The following is a 20,873-nucleotide window of genomic DNA, read 5'->3' on the forward strand; positions in this document are numbered from 1 at the left end:
GGCAACATCCTGGTAAATCTCCTCTGCACCTTTTCCAATGATTCTACGTCTTTCCTGTAATGGGGCAACCAGAAATGGACACAATACTCCAGATGCAGCCAAACCAGGCTTTTGTATAGCTGGAGCATAACTTCACGTCTCTTGACCTCAATCCCTCAATTAATGAAAGCTAACACACCATATGCCTTCTTAACAACTCTATCCACCTGAGTGGCAGCTTTCAGGGAACTGCAGATATGAACCCTAAGATCCCTCTGCTCCTCCACACTGCCAAGAATCTTTCCGTTAACACTGTATTCTGCTTTCAATGAATCACCTAACACTTTTCGGGGTAAAACTCCATCTGCCACTTCTCAGCCCAGCTCTGCATCCTATCAATGTCCCTTTGTAACCTACAACATTTCAAGCACTGAAGACAAAATCAATTCCCATATCTCCTTTCTTGACCTATCTGGATCAAATAAGTCACCAGCCATTTACTATTAATGTTGCTGTGATCCATTTAGCTACCAATGACATAGTTAGAAAAAGGAAATAGGTTCTGCTGAGGGAATATGAGCAGCTAGGGGTTAAATTTGAAAGCCAAAAAAGGGTAATAATTTCTGGGTTACTTCCTGAGCCACGAACAATTTGGCACAGGGTCAGTAACATTAAAGAGATAAATGGATGGCTCTAAAATTTATGTGGGAGAAATGGGTTTGACTTCCTGGGACATTAGACTCAGTACTGGGGAAGGATGGGGCTGTTCAAATGGACGGGCAATGTCTGAATCTTGCTGGGGCCAGAGTCCTGGCGAATCACATGACTAGGGCTGTGGTCAAGGTTTAAAACTAAACGGTGAGGTCTGGGGGAATGGTTTAGTTTTAAACCTGGACCACAGCCCTAGTCATGTGATTCACCAGGACTCTGGTCCCAGCAAGATTCAGACATTGCCCATCCATTGGAGCAGCCCCATCTTTCCCCAGTACTGAGTCTAATGCCCCAGGAAATCAAACTTGTTTCTCCCACATAAATTTTAGAGCCATGCATTTACCTCTTTAATGTTACTGACCCAGTGCCAAATTGTTCGTGCCTCAGGAAGTAATCCAGATATTATTACATTTTTTTGGCTCTTCCCTCTTTCTAATTATGTCATTGGTAGCTAAATGGATCACAAAAACTTTAATGGTAGATGGCTGGTTACTTATGGAAAAAGTTAAAGAACTGAAGGGCTTAGTAGAGGTTAAAGCTTCCAGAACAAGTAACAGGACAGACAGTATAGAAAAATTCCAGAATCTAACTTTAGACACAGCAGGTAAGTCGTCAACGATGAAGGGAGGAGGGGTGCAGTCAATGCAGAGCAGAGGGTGATATACTTAAATGCACACAGGATATACGAAACAAGGTAAACGAGTTTGTAGTACAGATTGAAATCGGCAGGTACGATATTGCTGGTATCAGAGAGACATGGCTGCAAGGGGATTAGGGATGGGAACTAAAAATCCAAGGATACGTGACCTATTGAAAGATCAGGCAGATCGGCAGAGGGGGCAGGGTTGCCTTGTTTGTAAGAAATGAAATTAAATCAATAGCAAGAAGTGGTATGGAGTCAGAAGACATAGAATCTGTGTGCACAGAAATCAGAAATGACAAAGGAAAAAAATACCCTTGATGGGTCCTAGTAGTGGTTAGGATATAGAGATGAAAATAAATCAGGAGGTAGAAAAGGCATGTAAGAAGAGTACCATTACAATAATCATGGGGCACTTGAATATCCAGGTGGACTGGGAAAATCAGGTTGATAGTGGACCTCAAGGAAAGGAATTTGTCGAATGCTTGCAAGATGGTTTTTTTGAAGCAGCTTGAAGTAGACCCCACTGGGGTACAGGCAGTTCTGGATTTAGATTGTGTAATCAGGCAGACTTGATTAGGTAGCTGAAAGTGAAGGAACCCTTACAGGCAGTGACCGTGATATGATAGAATTCACCCTGTGGTTTGAAAGGGAGAAGACTGAATCAGATATAACTGCATTACAAGTATGTAAAAGTAACCTCAAAGACATGAGGGAGGAGCTGGCCAGAGTTGACTGGAAGGGGAGACTAGCAGGGAAGATGATGGAGCAGCAATGCCAGGAGTTTCTGTGGGTAATTTGTGGAGAACAGTAGAAATTCATCCCAAGTAAGAAGAAACAAGTTGAGGGAGGATGAGGCAACTGTGGCTTACTAGTGAAGTCAGAGATGGCAGAAAATCATTAGTCAAAACAAGTGAAAGCCCATATTGTGAAGATTAGTGGGAAGCCAGGGGATTGGAAGCCTTTAAAAACCAGCAGAGGATAAGTAAAGAAGCAGCAAATGGTGAGAAAACATGAGAGTAAACTAGTTAGTAATATAAAAGAAGGTTGTAAAAGGTTTTTCCAGATATTTAAAAAGTAAGACAGAGGTAAAAGTGGACATGGAACCACTGGAAAATGTTGGACAGGATAAGTAGAAATGGGGGATAAATGTCCTCAGTAATGAGTACTGGAAAATGGCTAATGTGACACCACTGTTTAAGAGGGGAGAGAGGCAGAAGGCAGGAAACTATAAACCTATTAGCCTGACCTCAGTCATTGGTAAGATTTCAAGTCCATTATTAAGGATGAGATTGTGGAGTACTTGGAAGTGCATAGTAAAATAGGATGGAGACAGCATGGCTTTGGCAAGGGAGGTCATGCCTGACAAATCTTTTAGAATTTTTAGTTGAGGTAACAAGTAAATTAGATAAAGGAGAGCCAGTGGACGTGATTTATTCGGATTTACGGGAAGCCTCTGATAAGGTGCTGCACAGGAGGCTGTTAAATTAAGATAACAGCTCATGGCATTAAGGGCAATCTACTGGCATGGATAGAGGATTGGCTGACTGACAGAAGGCAAAGATTAGGGATAAAACTGTCTTTCTCAGAATGGCAGCTGACTAATAGTGGAGTTCCGCAGGGGTCAGTGCTGGGATAACAACTTTTCACAGTATACATTAACGATCTAGGCAAAAGAACTGAGGGCATTGTAGCTAAGTTTGCAGATGACAAAAAAGGTAGAGCAATTAAGAATCAACCACATTACTGTGGGTCTGGAGTAACATGTAGGCTAGACTAGGAAGGATGGCAATTTCCTTCCCCAAATGACATTAGTGAACCAGATGGATTTTTCCGACAATCAACAATATTTTTGTGGTCACCATTAGACTTCTACTTCCAGAACTTTATTTATTGAATTCAAATTCAACCATCTGCCATGGCAGGATATGAACCCAGGCTCCCGGAACATTACATGTGTCTCTGAATTAACAGACTAGCAATAATACCACTAGCCATCACCTCCCCTGTATGAGTGTGCAAAGTAGTGACAGATGGAATACAATGTGGGGAAATGTGAGATTATGCACTTTGGTAGGTAGAATAGAGGCATAGACTATTTTCTAAATAGGGAAAGCCTTTAGAAATCTGTGGCACAAAAGGACTTGGGAGTCCTAGTTCAGGGTTCTCTTCGTTAACGTGCAGGTTCAGTTGGCAGCTAGGAAGTCAAATACAACATTTAGCATTCATTTCAAGGGGGCAAGAATACAACAGCAGAAATGTACTGCTGAGGTTGATAAGGCTCGTCAGATTATATTTGGAACACTGTGGACAGTTTGGGCCTTGTATCTAAGGAAGGATATGCTAGCATTGCAGGGAATCCAAAGGAAGCTTGCCAAAATGATCCCAGGGATGAGAAGTTCATCATATGAGGAGCAGTTGAGGACACTGGGTCTGTACGCAATGGAGTTTTGAAGAATGAAGGGGGGGCGGTGGGATCTGATTGAAACTTGCAGAATTCTGACAGCCTGGATAGTAGATGAAAATAGGGCCCAAGGGCACAGCCTTAGAGTGCAGGGACAGCTCTTTAGAACTGAGATGAGGAGGAATTTCTTTGACAGAGGGTGGTGCATCTATGGAAGTCGTGGCGCAGAGGGCTGTGCAGGCCAAGTCATTAAATGTATTTAAGTCAGAAATAGTTAGGTCCTTGATTGATAATGGGATCAAGGATTCCAGGGAGAAGGCAGAAGAATGGGATTGAGAGCCATATAAGCGATGATTGATTGGTGGAGTAGACTCTTAGGCCAAATTCCTAATTAGACTCCTATATCTTTTGATCTTATGGTCTTAAAGTGTTGATTCTAATTCTGTCTTGATTGATAGGATGAGATCCTCCTCTTATTGAAAACTCTGCACTTCGTATTAGAAATTGGATCAAATAATGTTTACTTAAGATTGCAGTCATTTCCACAACACAGAACAGACAAAATTTAGCAAAATGACCTCCTTTGTAGAATATAAGGGTAAGCAGTTAGGTAATAGGAAACTATAAACTACTATAGGCAGAGATTTTGTTTGTTAGTTTAGTGTAAGCATTATAGGGAACTTTGATTTGCAATTAATCACCACAAAACCTGGCAATATTGTACAGTATAATAAAATGTGAGGCTGGATGAACACAGCAGGCCAAGCAGCATCTCAGGAGCACAAAAGCTGACGTTTCGGGCCTAGACCCTTCATCAGAGAGGGGGATGGGGTGAGGGAACTGGAATAAATAGGGAGAGAGGGGGAGGCGGACCGAAGATGGAGAGTAAAGAAGATAGGTGGAGAGAGTATAGGTGGGGAGGTAGGGAGGGGATAGGTCAGTCCAGGGAAGACGGACAGGTCAAGGAGGTGGGATGAGGTTAGTAGGTAGCTGGGGGTGCGGCTTGGGGTGGGAGGAAGGGATGGGTGAGAGGAAGAACCGGTTAGGGAGGCAGAGACAGGTTGGACTGGTTTTGGGATGCAGTGGGTGGGGGGGGAAGAGCTGGGCTGGTTGTGTGGTGCAGTGGGGGGAGGGGACGAACTGGGCAGGTTTAGGGATGCAGTAGGGGAAGGGGAGATTTTGAAACTGGTGAAGTCCACATTGATACCATATGGTTGCAGGGTTCCCAGACGGAATATGAGTTGCTGTTCCTGCAACCTTCGCGTGGCATCATTGTGGCAGTGCAGGAGGCCCATGATGGATATGTCATCTAGAGAATGGGAGGGGCAAACCATTTCCATCCCCCTCCCATTCTCTAGATGACATGTCCATCATGGGCCTCCTGCACTGCCACAATGATGCCACGCGAAGGTTGCAGGAACAGCAACTCATATTCCGCCTGGGAACCCTGCAGCCATATGGTATCAATGTGGACTTCACCAGTTTCAAAATCTCCCCTTCCCCTACTGCATCCCTAAACCTGCCCAGTTCGTCCCCTCCACCCACTGCACCACACAACCAGCCCAGCTCTTCCCCCCCACCCACTGCATCCCAAAACCAGTCCAACCTGTCTCTGCCTCACTAACCTGTTCTTCTTCTCACCCATCCCTTCCTCCCACCCCAAGCCGCACCCCCAGCTACCTACTAACCTCATCCCACCTCCTTGACCGGTCCGTCTTCCCTGGACTGACCTATCCCCTCCCTACCTCCCCACCTATACTCTCTCCACCTATCTTCTTTACTCTCCATCTTCGGTCCGCCTCCCCCTCTCTCCCTATTTATTCCAGTTCCCTCTCCCCATCCCCCTCTCTGATGAAGGGTCTAGGCCCGAAACGTCAGCTTTTGTGCTCCTGAGATGCTGCTTGGCCTGCTGTGTTCATCCAGCCTCACATTTTATTATCTTGGAATTCTCCAGCATCTGAAGTTCCCATTATCTCTAATATTGTACAGTACACTCGTATAGAAAGTTGATAATTTTTCAGCTTTCCAATATTAAATTGCACATCTTGAAAATCAGGAAATTAAACATAAATAACATTCTAGAAACATATGAACACTCAAATAGGAACAAAGGCAGAAGCTGCTAAAGGAACTCAGCAAGTCTGGCAGCATTTGTGGCGAGAAAACAGAGTTAATGTCTCGATACCCTATCACTGGAAGTCCAGTGAAATGGTCTCAAAAAGGTAACTCTGTTTTCTCTCCATACATGCTGCCAGACATACTGAGTTTCTCCAGCAATTTCTACTTTGGTTTAATTTTTTGCCACCCCAGGAGTTAGATTCTAAGCGGGTAGGCCCATCAAGTGCCACCAATTGAGTTTTATAAGTGGTCAATTAATGAACTCTTTCATGCTACCACTGTAAACAACTCTGCTCAGAGCAGGCAAGAAAAGTGACAGCCTTCCCCATTGGTAAAATGGAGCAGTCTCCCTGCCAGACTGCCCCATTCTATGGGTGACTATGGGCACAGGTGGGGACAGGGAACACTCACTGAAAGCCACACTTGCCTCCAAACCTCCTGATACCCTTCTCTCCTCATGACATCAACCCAACCCAAACCCTTCCTCAGGAAAGTAACCCTTCTGTTATATTGTGGTATTCCTATGCCTCTGAAGCAGTGCTGCTGGTCACTGTGAACATCCAGCCTCTGATGGACTGGCAATTTTAAACAGGGCAGGATATCACTGTCCCAGGAGGTAATTCGCTGACAAAAAGGCCCTTAGGCATAAGGTAGGTGCAAGATTTGGTCCACCTTCTGCAGTTTGTAGTTGAGGGATGTCCACCATGTTATGGTGCACATTGGCTGCACTTATAAAATTGGTTCTGCCACTTTGGGTCCCATCTTGTTTCTCTCTTCCTGCCCTGATGGTGAAAGAAAGGAAGGGCTGAAATTTCTATAATAATTTTTATGAGCCAGATACGGCTGGTATTTGGTCTAATAATATATATATTCCTCTCAGCCTGCTCTAAAAATGCAGCATGCATTGCAATCATTGGAATTCACCATTTGGCTCACATAAACTATCAGCTGTTTTGAAGATGTCAAAAGTAATGCTGATGCTATGGGCCTAACCTTTCAGTGAATGGCAAAGCACAGACCTTTTATATGATCTTAGTGAAGAAAACAGCCCTACACTGTCTATGCTACTGAGCAACTGATAACATGTTGTAGTATTGGTTTATTATTCAGAAAATAATTTAGAATTTAAAGGAATACTCCATGGGCTGATTTGCAATCAGGATTTGGGGAAGAGACATGACAGCTAGCTCCAGGTCCCAAACCTGCACTCCAACAATTTACAAAGCTCCAGCCAATTGACAGAGAATACCCGCCACCAGAAGAGGAAGTTGTCACTCTGAACTTGGAGGCACCGAGGGAGCCATTGGGAGACATGGTTTTGAATCCCACCACAAGTAGAAGCGAGTTCATTTTATTATAAAAGAAAAGCTGTTTTGTCGTGATCTTGTTGGGGATTCTGATGGGTCATCACTTCCAGGAGTTGAAGAATAGTGAGAGTTCAGGGAAGAGGTCCTTCTGTTCTTTAATAAATCTGTTCAGGAACATTTTTACATGCCTCTAGAGCAGGCGGGACTTGAACTCTGACCTCCTGGCTCAGAGAAAGGCATCTTACCACCACACCAAAAACACCCTTAACAGATCTGACAGCATATACATCAGGCTAATTCAAAGCCTCTGTGAGCCACAAGGCTACTCTGAGGTCTGAACTCTCAATCTCATGTTTACAAGGCAGCTGCTTTAACCCACAAAGCTACAGTGCTGCCTACATTTAGTGAAAGGAACTAATAGATGTCTTCATTAACTCTAACTAATCTCAACTGGCTGACTTCTGCTTGCTGATAGTCTGATGATTTGACTCACACCAAACTTTTTAAATTCCTCAAGGTCAGGATCATGGCTGGAATCTGATGGTAAAGTTGGTACTGTCAATTACTCACCTGCCCACCCCTTACCTCTTAGTATGCCTAGTCCCTGCTTGGGAATAATGTTTAATGTCTACTTGTAAAGGCAATGTTTGTGACACAGAACTTTGGGGTGACTGCACATACGTATCCATGTGGGAACAAGGATACATCCAAATGGACACTTTTGAATAAATTTCAGTCACTAACGTATGCATATACTCCTCAGTGACAACAAATGCAGCCTCATGCAGTCTCCCATTTCTGACTTCTCAATGAAGCAGTCATGCTCAGCAGCTTTCTAAGATAGGGTATAGGTCAAAGAAAAGAAAATAAAGATTAGCACAACTGTGGACTAGCAACTGCAACAAAGTGAACATTGTCACAGTTCTATTTCAGACTTCACATTATGTGGGGTTAAAACTGGTCAGTGGAATGAATGATTACAAATTTGTTTAAGTTAAATAGTTTGAAAATCACATTTGCAGTTGCATTTTCCTATGGAAGATACTGACTGTTGTGAAGGTACAAAAATCTGAGGTGATTGTTTTAGGTAGTAAAGTAGAACATACAAAGGAGGAGAAAATTCACACAACGTTGGGAAGTTAGGAAGCATATTTTTGCAAGAACTACATTAAGACAGTGGCAGCTACATCCACTTAAGATATTTTTTAAAAATGCCATATTTGTAATGTTTACTCTTACACATTTCCATCTTTTATTTAGAGTTGGACAACACGCTATATACGGCAATTTTAAATTTCACAATCCATAAGTAATGCACGGATGGCTTAGGTGATATGGATTCAAATCCCACTACAGCGGATGGGATTCAATAAAAATCTGGAATGTAAAGTTAGTCCAACAACCACCATGTAACCATTGCTGATTTTCATAAATAAACATGTGGTCCATTAATGCCCTTAGGGAAGTGTATGTGCTTTGCTTACTTGATCTGTTAACTCCAGACCCACCTTGATCAACTCTTAAGTGCGCGCTGAAATGGCTCAGTAAGCCACTCTGTCATATCAAAGCACATTAAACTGTAAAGCACAGAATAAAATCAGACAGGCCACCCAGCATTGACCCAGGCATTGGAAATGACAATAGCAAACCCCGCTGCTGACCCCACAAAGTTCTTCATACCAACATCTGGGGACTTGTACCAAAATTTGGAGGATAGTCCCCTATGTTATGATTCTGTTAATATGATGATATCTTAGACACTAACAAGCCCATTAGTGGGTATCGCCACAACTGGCGGCACTTTAGTACACTGTCAGGAGGAAGCTAAAGTTATAGAGTTGTAGAGTCATACAGCACATAACAGACCCTTCAGCCCATCAAATCTGCAATGACATATCTACACTAATTCCACTTCCCAGCACCTAGCCCATAGCCTTAAATGTGATGGCAGTCCAAATGCTCATCTAAGTGCTTTTTAAAGGTTGTGAAGTTTCCTGCCTCAAATAGGCTCCTAAGCAATATGTTCCAGACTCCTAACACTCCCTGGGTGAAAACCATTTTCCTTAGATGCCCTCTAAATCACGTGCCCTTCACCTTAAAATTATGTTGCCTTGTTATTGACTCTTCAACTAAGAAAAGAGGTGCTTCCTATCCAGCTGGTCCATGCCCCTCAAAATCTTATACAAGGAAAACAGCCTGAGCCTATTCAGCTTCTCGTTATAGTTCAAATGCTCCATCTGAGACAACAATGTGGCAAATCTCCACTGCACATCCTCCTTGCAATAACATCCTTCCGACAGTGAAACACTCAGAACTGCATAGAGTACACCAGCTTTGGACCAACCAAAGTTCTGTGCAGCTCCAACATAACTTCTCTTCTCTTATATTCTATGTCATAACTGATAAAGTTAGGTCTTCCATTTGCCTTTTTAAGTACTCTATCGACCTGTTCTGCTGCCATCAGGGATCTGTGTCAACCATTCCAATATCCCTCCCATCCTGCAAGCTTCCTAGTGTCCTACCATTCATGGAGTACTTCGTTGTCTTGTTATTTCTTCCAGAGTGCCCACCTCACACCTTACATGGTGAAGTTCAATCTGCCACTGATCTGTCCACATGACCAAAACTGTTTATATCTTCTTGTAGCCTAAGGCCTTCTTCCTCATTATCAATCACTGGTCAAAGTTTATGCCATCCATAAATTTATCAACCCCTTCAATTTGATCTATAAATAAATCACAAATAATAAGGGACCCAACACAAATTCCTGTGGTGTGTCACTTGACACCGGCCTCTGGACGTATAAACACCTTTCGACCACCATCCTCTGTTTCCTACCACTCAGCCAATATTGGATCCAATTTGCCAAGTAACCCAGGATCCCATATACTCTCAGTTGCACTGGGTGGTCCTCAAAATTGACTCCAGACCCGACACAGAGTGTTATGGAATTAGGTCAAACATTGAAACCTCTTGTTGATTACCTCTTACTACGCTCACGGGTCTGTTGAATACATTCCTTTATAAAGAACACCATTTGGTGGAACCACCGTGGATGGCAAGGGCACAGAACATAAGCTGGGTGAGGACTTCAAAGGCCACCACTAAAAATGGCTCAGTAGTGCCAAGACACACCAGACTAGCCAAGTTCTAAATGACACAGCTGCTAGACTAAACCTGTGGCAAATTGTGAGAAAACCCAATAAGAAGAAAAAAATTCTTATTTCGTCTTGTCCTCACCAATCTACCTGGTGTAGATGCATTTGTCCTTCCAGATGGCAGAATCTGTGGGTTTAGAAGATGCTGTGAAGAAGGGTTTGGTGAGTTGTTGCAATTGTACATATTTGTTGTGCACAGCAGATTGTGCACTAAGGGTGGAGGAAGCGAATGTTTAACCCAGTAAGTGAAGTAGACAGGCTTTGGGTAAACGGTAGCTGAGTGAATCACCATAGAATTCCCATGATTCTACTGTCAGAATCATTGCCTGACACTTGTGTGGCATAAATGTTACTCCCACTTAACCTAGGTCAGAATGCTGATCTGGTCTTCCTTTAAATAAGCAATGGGTTGCTTCACCTGAACAGTTACCTAGGATAGAACAATGTGCAATCATCAAAAAGCATTATTATCTTTGACCTTATGATGGGGGCAGTGGCCTTTACTGTTGAGATATTGAGAGATAGATTCTTGATCAGTAGTGGCATTTAGGATTATAGGGAAAATGCAGGAAAGTGGATGTGAGGAATGTCAGACTAACCCGAATCTTATTTAATGATGAGATAGGCTAGAGGGGTCAAATGGCCTATTTCTGTTCCTATTTCCTTTGATCTTTTGTGGTTTACTTCAACTGAATGGCTTCTTGGGCTGTGGATCTGGTCAAAGGTAGGCTAGACTAGAAAAGGACTCAAGATATCTTTCCCTAATGAACATTAATGAACCAGGTAAGTTTTTGATAACAATCAATGATAGTTGTCATGGACATCATGAAGCTTTCAATTCTAGAATGATCAATTGAACTGAATTCCACTAGCTGTATTGGTGAGAGTTGAACCACATTTCCCATAGTTTTAGTCTTGATTATAGTCCAATAATATTAACACAATGTCATCATTTCCCACATTCAATGGGCTTAACATTATTTAAGTGTTGCTGCATTATTTTGTGTAATTTTAGTACAAAACAGGCAAATTAATGATATTTCATAAAATATCTAAAATGACTTTTACCTTCTCTGTGCTTCCTGATCTTCAGGGGGTGGCCCATTCTGAACTGGGACTTGGCGCTGCACTGTAGGACCTAGAAGATCAGATCAAGGTGTTAATCTCTATCTTCAGTTCTGCAGTTGACCGTAACACCAAGTAGTCTTGTAACAAGAAAATAAAACATAAGACAAGTTTGCAATTCCTACAACAGGCCATTTTCCAGACACCAAAGCTCAGTTTTAGAAGGGGGTGAGACTGATGATCATAACACTGACATGTTTAGTACGCCTGGACAGTTCGGAGACAAGGAGGCCCTGGTAATCTTAACAACCGTGTAATAATAATAATAATAATAATAATAATAATCTTAATCGTGTAAATAAAAGTTTTCAACACCTGACTAGATCCTTTGCCTACTGATGGGTGTGAATGAGAATTTGCTGGCAAGAGGCAGCAGTTGACGACTTGCGGGATTGGGACACCAGCAGTGAATAAAAGCAGGGCTTCCTGGGTAACCAGGTTGGCCAACAGTGTATTGGGCTGGAGGGGACCCTTATGAGGCCAAGGGGAGGGGAACAATTCGGTGCCACCTGGGACACAAGGTTTCCTGAAATCATCTTAACCTCTTCTGACCTCTCAGCTCCTCATGCAGTGGGCAGAATTTAATGGCAGCAAGCAAGAACTCACTCCTTATTTCCAGGAAGTCAGATTGAAGGTTTAAGGTACTGCAGTCTTAATGGTGAAAATAACCTTGGGAAGGGTTGGGTAGGGAAAATTAAACCAGAATTGTGGTTTGTATGATGAAGGTCTGCTGTAATTAATATCCATCAGGTATTTAATTGGCCCCAGTTTAAGTTCACCAAGGGCAAAAATCCCACCCCCTCTGAACTGCCTGCTAATTTGAGGCCATCAGCGCTACCAGTTTAATTTCATAACAATTTTCTCACGTTTTCAGGTTTTATTCCTCAATTTGTTTGGGATTCCATACAGAAAGATATTTACATTCAGATCAAACAATTGGACTTGAAACTGGTGGCTGTTATTGTTGTATCAGAAACACGTCTGGGAGAGTTAACCTGGAAGATTTAGAATATCGACTGATAGCTTTTATACAAATTAGTTTACCAGAAGGACCTAGTCAACTTGGTGCTAGCTGTTTTTAACCAATTCTTCAGTCTATAGCCATGTCGAATAAACCTAGTTACTATTTCATAGGCGATAAATATGTCTCTCACTAAGCGTTAATGTAGTTGATATAGTTGTCACATTATGTTAATGTAACCCGTTGTCTTACTATTAACTATTTTTTGTTCATCAAGTACATGCCTCTTCTACCAAAGAGCTATTGCTAGTTAATTCTTCACTACTTAATATTTATGACCTCTGTAGACTTGTATTATAAGAGGGGTTGGTGACAGGAATTCGACTCATAGAAGATCCTATCAGAACTTAATACCAGTTGCAGACATCTCCCTAAGAACATCTACACATAGTCCACCTTTTCAATGCAAGATAATATGTAAAAGCCATTTTCTAATTCATTTCTCAGGGCAATGTCTTGCTCCCAATCAACATTAATTGAAGCATTCTTCATCGCAGCACCTCTACCAATCACAGCTAACCACACAGCATGTTCTTCATATATTATATAAAAGCTGTTTTCTTTTTTTCGGCCAATGATCCTGTGAAGTGCAAGATGAACAGCTTACATGAAACATTCACAAAATACTCCCTGATGTCTTGGTTTATATTTAGCCTTCAAACAACATCAGCAGAAGAGATTAACTATCATTTATCCCATGGCTGCTTGTGGGCAGTTGCTGCATACAAGTTGGGTGCCAAATTTGCTTTTGTAACAATGACAACACTGCACTCAAAAGAAAAATGTATTGTGGATATGATGTTTGTATAGTGAAGAGTTCACATTTGCAATAAATGATAGACACATTTGTTTAATAGTTTTGGTGTAGATCAATATCTCATAAGTTTTAATAATCACCAACAGTTCAAGAAGGTGGACACAAATCTTTGTTTTCTCAATGGCAATTAGGGACAGAAACAAATGCTGGCCTCCACAGTAATGTTCATATCCCAAGAAAGAATTAAAGCCACATCAAACTCCGTCCATTCAGCAAGTGGAGTATTTATTTGCCTTTTAAGTTATGCCCTAATTTATTGTCTCATGATATCCTTTCATTGGCAGCACAATTATTGTATTATTTTGAAAGTTGTGTGGCACTACCATCATACTAAGTGGGATAGATATCAAAGAATTCTGGCATGAGGTACTATGACTTATCATTAGGAGCAGAATTGTATTCAACACAATTTAATCCCAAGATCTGGCACATCTTCGACTCTACCACTATCATCAAGCTGAGAGATCAATTTTAGTTCAATGAAGAGTGCAGGAGGGCATGCCAGGGGCGGTACCAAGCATATGTGAAAATGAGACACTTACCTGATGAAGCTACAAAATGGACTACTTTTAAGCCAACGGCAGAAGACACAAGCAAAAATAATCGAAGAGATCAGAAAACCAGTGGAGCAGAACTATTCTCTGGAGTTCTGTCAGATCTACTTACGAATGGCACTGTACAAAGAAACAATTAACTGGGGGAATGGGCTCCACTGTTATCTATGTTCTCAATAACAGAGGAGCCCAGCATATCACTGCAAAAAACAAGATAGAAATATTTGTAACTATTTTCAGCTAAAAACATTGAGTGGATGATCTATCTCAGCTTCCTCCCAAGGTCCCTAGCATCACAGTTGGCAATCTTCAGCCAATTTGATTCACTGCACATGATATTAAGAGATGGCTGACTTTGCAAAAGCTGTGGGCCTGACAACATTCTGCAAAAGTACCACAAACTCCAGTAAAGCTGTGCCCCTTGCCTAGATGTTCCAGTACTGTTACAACACTGGCATCTGCCTAATTGTGTGGAAGATTGTTCAGATACATTCTATTCACAAAAAGCAGGACAAATCCAGCTCAGATAGTTGCTATCCCAAAATTCGACACTTGTTTAACCGCTAAGCTATGGAAGGGATTGTTGACAGAGCTGTCAAGCTGCAATTATCCAGCAAGAACCTGTCCGTTGATGGCTCAATTTTTCTTTCAGAATCTTAGTCAGCTCCCTGACCTCATTAGAGCCTTGGACCAAACATGGACAAGACAGCTGAACTCAAGAAGTGAGGTGAGAACAAGTGCCCTTGACATAATGCAACATTTGACCACATATGCTGACAAGGAGCCCAGGCAAAACTTTGGTCCAAGGGAATCAGGGGGAATTCCCCACTGGTTGAAGTCAAAACAGAGGATGATGACTCAATCATTTCAATCTAGGGTATTTCTGCAGGAGTTCCTCAGGGTAGTCTGCTAGACTCAACCATCTTCAGTTGCTTCATCATTGGCCTTCCCTCTGTCATGAGGTCAGAAACAGAGATTTTCACTGATGATTGTATAATGCATGGTACCATCTTGAATCTCCTGAATTGAAGCAGTCTACCAAACCTGGCCAATATTTAGGTTTAGGCTGAAAAATAGCAACTAACTTTTGCACCACAGAAGTGCTAAGCAATGACCGTCTTCATAAGAAGGAATCCAGCACGCACCCCCATCCCCTTGATAATCAATGGCATTACCGCCTCCGAATACCCCATTATCAGCAAACCGAGGATTACTGTTGACCAGAAACTGATCTGGACCAGCAATATGAATATTGTGACTGCAACAGGTTGGGACTTCTGCAACAATTAACTTAGCTTTGACTTCACAAAGCCTGTCCGCCACTTGTCACCACAAGGCCAAAGTCAGGAATGTTGGAATACTCTCCACTTGGCTCAACACCATTAAGGACAATTCTGACCGTTGGATTGTCACCCATCTAACAGTTTCAATGTTCACTCTCCAATACAGAGAGGCTGCATTCTGTACTATCTACTAGTTGCACTGCATCAACGCACCCAGGCTCCTTCCAAACTCACAATCACTATCAGCTAGGAGTCTAGGGAAGTAAGTGTATTAGAAAACACCTCAACAAGCCACACACTGTCCTAACTTGGAAGTGTAATACCATAACTTCCCTGCCTTGCATCAAATCACTGAATGTTATATCATTTGGGGAATTTGGATGTGCACTTGGTGGACTTTAATGAGGATGTAAGAAGAGAAGGATCTCAGTGTATACATGCACAAATTATCAAAGGTGGCATAAGAAGTTCAGAAATTGTTTTAAAAAGGCATATCAGAACAAGTTAAGAAGTGTTTAAGAAGGCAGACAGATTCCTGGAATTCACAAATGTGTCATCTTCCAAGAGAAGTAATTTTCTCGTTGCTTTCACATCTACTTTTTCAACTCTGCCTATCTCACTTCAGTACCAGGAGGGGAAAGCAAAGATTGCTGCTTCTTACCATACTAACTACTATATTCTGGCAAATTCATTCAATCACTGACACACTGAAGAATTGTTGGTCATTTAGATATATGGTTAAGTCTATTTAAGAGGGTTAGGTGGGTAAAGAGTTAGGGGAGTGAGGTAAACAGCTAAAGGAATCGAGTGGCAAGTGGATAGCGTGGCAGGTAGGGAGGGTGGGTAAGATGAGAAGGTGACAAGTGGCAAGGTGGATAGTGTAGATGTAGCTGATATGGTGGAATAATGGGTAAAGTGGCAGGTTTGATACAGTGGCAGAATGTGTAAGGCACAATGAGTGAGTGGGAAGCAGAATCCAGGACTAGTGAGACAACAAAATGTGAGGCTGGATGAACACAGCAGGCCAAGCAGCATCTCAGGAGCACAAAAGCTGACGTTTCGGGCCTAGACCCTTCATCAGAGAGGGGGATGGGGCGAGGGAACTGGAATAAATAGGGAGAGAGGGGGAGGCGGACCGAAGATGGAGAGTAAAGAAGATAGGTGGAGACGAGAGTATAGGTGGGGAGGTAGGGAGGGGATAGGTCAGTCCAGGGAAGATGGACAGGTCAAGGAGGTGGGATGAGGTTAGTAGGTAGATGGGGGTGCGGCTTGGGGTGGGAGGAAGGGATGGGTGAGAGGAAGAACAGGTTAAGAAGGCGGAGACAGGTTGGACTGGTTTTGGGATGCAGTGGGTGGGGGGGAAGAGCTGGGCTGGTTGTGTGGTGCAGTGGGGGGAGGGGACGAACTGGGCTGGTTTAGGGATGCAGTTGGGGAAGGGGAGATTTTGAAACTGGTGAAGTCCACATTGATACCATTAGGCTGCAGGGTTCCCAGGCGGAATATGAGTTGCTGTTCCTGCAACCTTCGGGTGGCATCATTGTGGCACTGCAGGAGGCCCATGATGGACATGTCATCTAGAGAATGGGAGGGGGAGTGGAAATGGTTTGCGACTGGGAGGTGCAGTAGTTGGTTGCGAACTGAGCGGAGGCGTTCTGCAAAGCGGTCTCCAAGCCTCCGCTTGGTTTCCCCAATGCAGAGGAAGCCACACCGGGTACAGTGGATGCAGTATACCACATTGGCAGATGTGCAGGTGAACCTCTGCTTAATGTGGAATGTCATCTTGGGGCCTGGGATAGGGGTGAGGGGGGAGGTGTGAGGGCAAGTGTAGCATTTCCTGCGGTTGCAGGGGAAGGTGCCGGGTGCGGTGGGGTTGGAGGGCAGTGTGGAGCGAACAAGGGAGTCACGGAGAGAGTGGTCTCTCCGGAAAGCCGACAGGGGTGGGGGATGGAAAAATGTCTTGGGTGGTGGGTTCGGATTGTAGATGGCGGAAGTGTCGGAGGATGATGCGTTGTATCCGGAGGTTGGAGGGGTGGTGTGTGAGAACGAGGGGGATCCTCTTTGGGCGGTTGTGGCGGGGGCGGGGTGTGAGGGACGTGTAGCGGGAAATACGGGATGACATGTCCATCATGGGCCTCCTGCAGTGCCACAATGATGCCACCCGAAGGTTGCAGGAACAGCAACTCATATTCCGCCTGGGAACCCTGCAGCCATATGGTATCAATGTGGACTTCACCAGTTTCAAAATCTCCCCTTCCCCAACTGCATCCCTAAACCAGCCCAGTTCGTCCCCTCCCCCCACTGCACCACACAACCAGCCCAGCTCTTCCCCTCCACCCACTGCATCCCAAAACCAGTCCAACCTGTCTCCGCCTCCCTAACCTGTTCTTCCTCTCACCCATCCCTTCCTCCCACCCCAAGCCGCACCCCCATCTACCTACTAACCTCATCCCACCTCCTTGACCTGTCCGTCTTCCCTGGACTGACCTATCCCCTCCCTACCTCCCCATCTATACTCTCGTCTCCACCTATCTTCTTTTCTCTCCATCTTCGGTCCGCCTCCCCCTCTCTCCCTATTTATTCCAGAACCCTCAACCCATCCCCCTCTCTGATGAAGGGTCTAGGCCCGAAACGTCAGCTTTTGTGCTCCTGAGATGCTGCTTGGCCTGCTGTGTTCATCCAGCCTCACATTTGGTTGTCTTGGATTCTCCAGCATCTGCAGTTCCCATTATCTCCAGGACTAGTGAGGTCAGGTTGGTGCTTGGGATTCAAGTCAGGACTGCAGTAAGGTCAAATTGACAGGGGTTGAGGTTGGTTCAACAGGGGATGCAGGGGTGTCAGGTCTGGGCAGAATATTCAGTCTAGGTTTGAATGTGGTTAGGATCACAGTGTAGTCAAAAGGGTTAGTGTGAGTGACTTGGGAAGTGGGAAGAGTATCAATACACAGCAGAGGGCATGGAGAGGTCATTTTATAGTTAGCCAGGTGTTAGAGTAGATTCTAATTCCTCTGCTACCTGACTAATTGTTCTGGTGAGGAAGTCAGAAATATCTGAAGTCTTTGATTCAGAGTTCAGGCTTGGAGAATTCCAGATGTTGGGCAATCATTCATTGACAGCTTAAACATCCCATTGTCACATAGTCAGTGAATTGGAACACCTGAGAAATCCTGACTGACCAGCGACCAGAAGATCTGGAGATGGTGGTGTAGTAGTAATATCATTTGACTAGTAAACAAGAACCCAGGTTATACTGATTGGAGAAATGGGTTCAAATCCAACTGTGCCAGTCAGTTGTAATTTGAATACAGTGCAAAAATGTCGATCAAAATACTAACCTATGTAACATGTACCTCCTACTAAATTTACATTCACTAATGTCCATTAGGGAGGGAAATTGGAAATTGTCCTTGTTCGGCCTACAGGAGACTTCAGACCATCAGGGTGCTATTGACTCTTTATCTTCCCCCTAGGCATTTAAGAATGGGCAATAAATGGTGGTTTAGCTTATATCCCTTGAATGAATATTTAAAAAACAGCAAAAAAACCTTTTCAAAGCTCTACTTCAGCTTTAACAAGAGCATTGTCTTCAATCCCACGTGCAACACTTCAGGAGGAATGTGAGAGCACTGCAGAGGTCGCAGAAAAGATCTCGGAGAATGATTCCAGGAAAGGAGAGACTTCCATTACATGGACTGTTTGTGGAAGCTGGGACTTGTTTTCCTTAAAGAAAAAAAAGTTAGGAGGGGATTTTGTAGAAACGTTCAATATCAAAGTGGGTCAAGGTGGAGTAGATTGAGAGAACAAAAACAAAGTTGCTGGAAAAACTCAGTAGCTCTGACAGCATCTGTGGAAGAGAAAACAGAGTTAACGTTTCGGGTCTGGTGACCGTTCCTCAGAACAGAGGAAGCATCTGCAGTTCTTTTTGTTTTTAGATTGAGAGAAACTTGCTATGGGTGGAAAGGGCCAAGAGCCAGAGGATGCCAATTTAAGATGGCAATAGAGCCAGAGTCAATATGGGGAAAACCATTTTTTACATAGCGAGTGGTTAGGATCTGGAATGGGACTCCGGAGCGTGCATTCAGTGATGGTGTTTAAAAAGAACTAGATATTGACATGAAAATTTGCAGAGCCATGAGGAAAAGGCAGGAGAGTGGGACTAGCTGACTTGCTCTTTCAAAGAACCAGCACTGACATAACAAGTCACAAGGCCCCCTCCATACTTTAACCATTCTATGAGTGATGTAGCTTAGCATTACATTTCTAATCTGCTCTGGCTCTCTAGGTCACTGCTTAACACTGAATGTCACACCATCCAATGTAGTGCAGTCAGTGGGAATGTTCTAAATTTCAAAAGATCCTGGAATAGCTAACATGTGTCGTCAGTATAATGATAGCTGTCTCATGTAAAGGTTATCCTTAGAATTGGCGACAGGAGTCAATCTCATGTTAGTATTTATTTTAGTAACTGATTTGGGTCATAGTAAACATTGAGTCTACTTTAATGCAAATCTGGAGGCAACAAAACGATACATATGAAGATAAGAATCAGAAACAGGAATAGGCCACTCATCCCTTCAGGTCATGTCACCATGTAGAGGGATCATAGCTGATCTTATTATTCCACATTCCTATCTATCCACCATAACCTTTCACACACTGCCCCCATCCCACTTATCAAAAACCCATCTATCCTCTGCCTTAAAACAATTCAAATATTTTGCTTCCATTGGTGTTTGGAGAAAAAGCATGTCAAAACCTCACAAAATGTTATATGAAAAGGTTTCTCCTCGTGACTGCCTTAAATAGTTGACTTAACTTTTAAACAGTGATCTTTAGATATGGAACTTCCAAATCCATTCCCAACTGCACCCTGTCAAGACTTCTCAGGATCTATACGTTTCATTCAAGTAAACTCTTGCTCTTCTGTCTTCTAAACTGAGATTAATCTAACCTCAGCCTTTTCCTCATAAGATAGCCCAAGCATTCCAGTCTGGTGAGCTACTTTGAACCGTTTCCTATGCATTTACAGCCTTCCTTAAAAAGGGAGACCAATGGCATATATTGCAATACAAAGCTAGACTCATCAAAGCGCCGTACATCTGAAGCATAGCCTTCCTACTTTTGTGTTCAATTCCCTTTGAAACAAATGGCAACATTCTATTAGCTCTCCTAATTACTGAATTAGTACTTGAACATACCTTTTTTACCATTCTTGCAATCAAAATCTCCCTACATCTCAGAGCTTAGCAATATCTCTCCAGTTAGATAATACGCTTCTTTAGCATTCTTTTCCTAAAATGGAAGATTTCATTTTTCTACATTATACTCTATTTCTAACTCATATAATCTATCTAAATCTCTTTGTAGCCTCCTTACTTCCTTTCCACAAATTATTCTCCTATATCTCTTTGTTTCATCAGCAAACTTAGCAACCATACATTTGGTCCCTTCATCTGAATGAGTTAAGGATTTTATAATCAAACATTTAGAAAGCAGTGGCAGGATCAGACAGTCAGCATGGATTTATGAAGGGATTTTTCATGCTTGACAAATCTGTTGGAATTCTATGAAGATGTAACTAGTAGAGTTGACAAGGGGGAGCCAGTCAATGTAGTATATTTGGACTTATAGAAAGCGTTTGACAAAATCCAACATTAGAGGTTAATGTGCAATATTAAAATGCATGGGATTGGGGCAAATGTATTGAGATGGATAAGAAACTGGTTGGTAAAGAGGAAACAAAGAGTAGGAATTAATGAT

The 20,873-nt window shown here is 43.0% G+C and overlaps 1 protein-coding gene across 3 annotated transcripts in view; it reads right to left on the reverse strand.

Annotated features, from left to right (window-relative positions):
• The window catches only part of LOC125455542 (ena/VASP-like protein), a 273,330-nt gene that overhangs the window by 47,464 nt on the left and 204,993 nt on the right, over positions 1 to 20,873 (reverse strand). For all 3 annotated transcript variants that reach the window (XM_059649104.1, XM_059649105.1, XM_059649103.1), the window contains exon 4: positions 11,386 to 11,455. In XM_059649104.1, the coding sequence (XP_059505087.1) occupies positions 11,386 to 11,455 (70 nt within the window). The remainder of the gene's footprint in view (positions 1 to 11,385; positions 11,456 to 20,873) is intronic.

This window comes from Stegostoma tigrinum, chromosome 10, assembly GCF_030684315.1.
Source record: "Stegostoma tigrinum isolate sSteTig4 chromosome 10, sSteTig4.hap1, whole genome shotgun sequence".
Taxonomy (NCBI): Eukaryota; Metazoa; Chordata; class Chondrichthyes; order Orectolobiformes; family Stegostomatidae; genus Stegostoma; species Stegostoma tigrinum.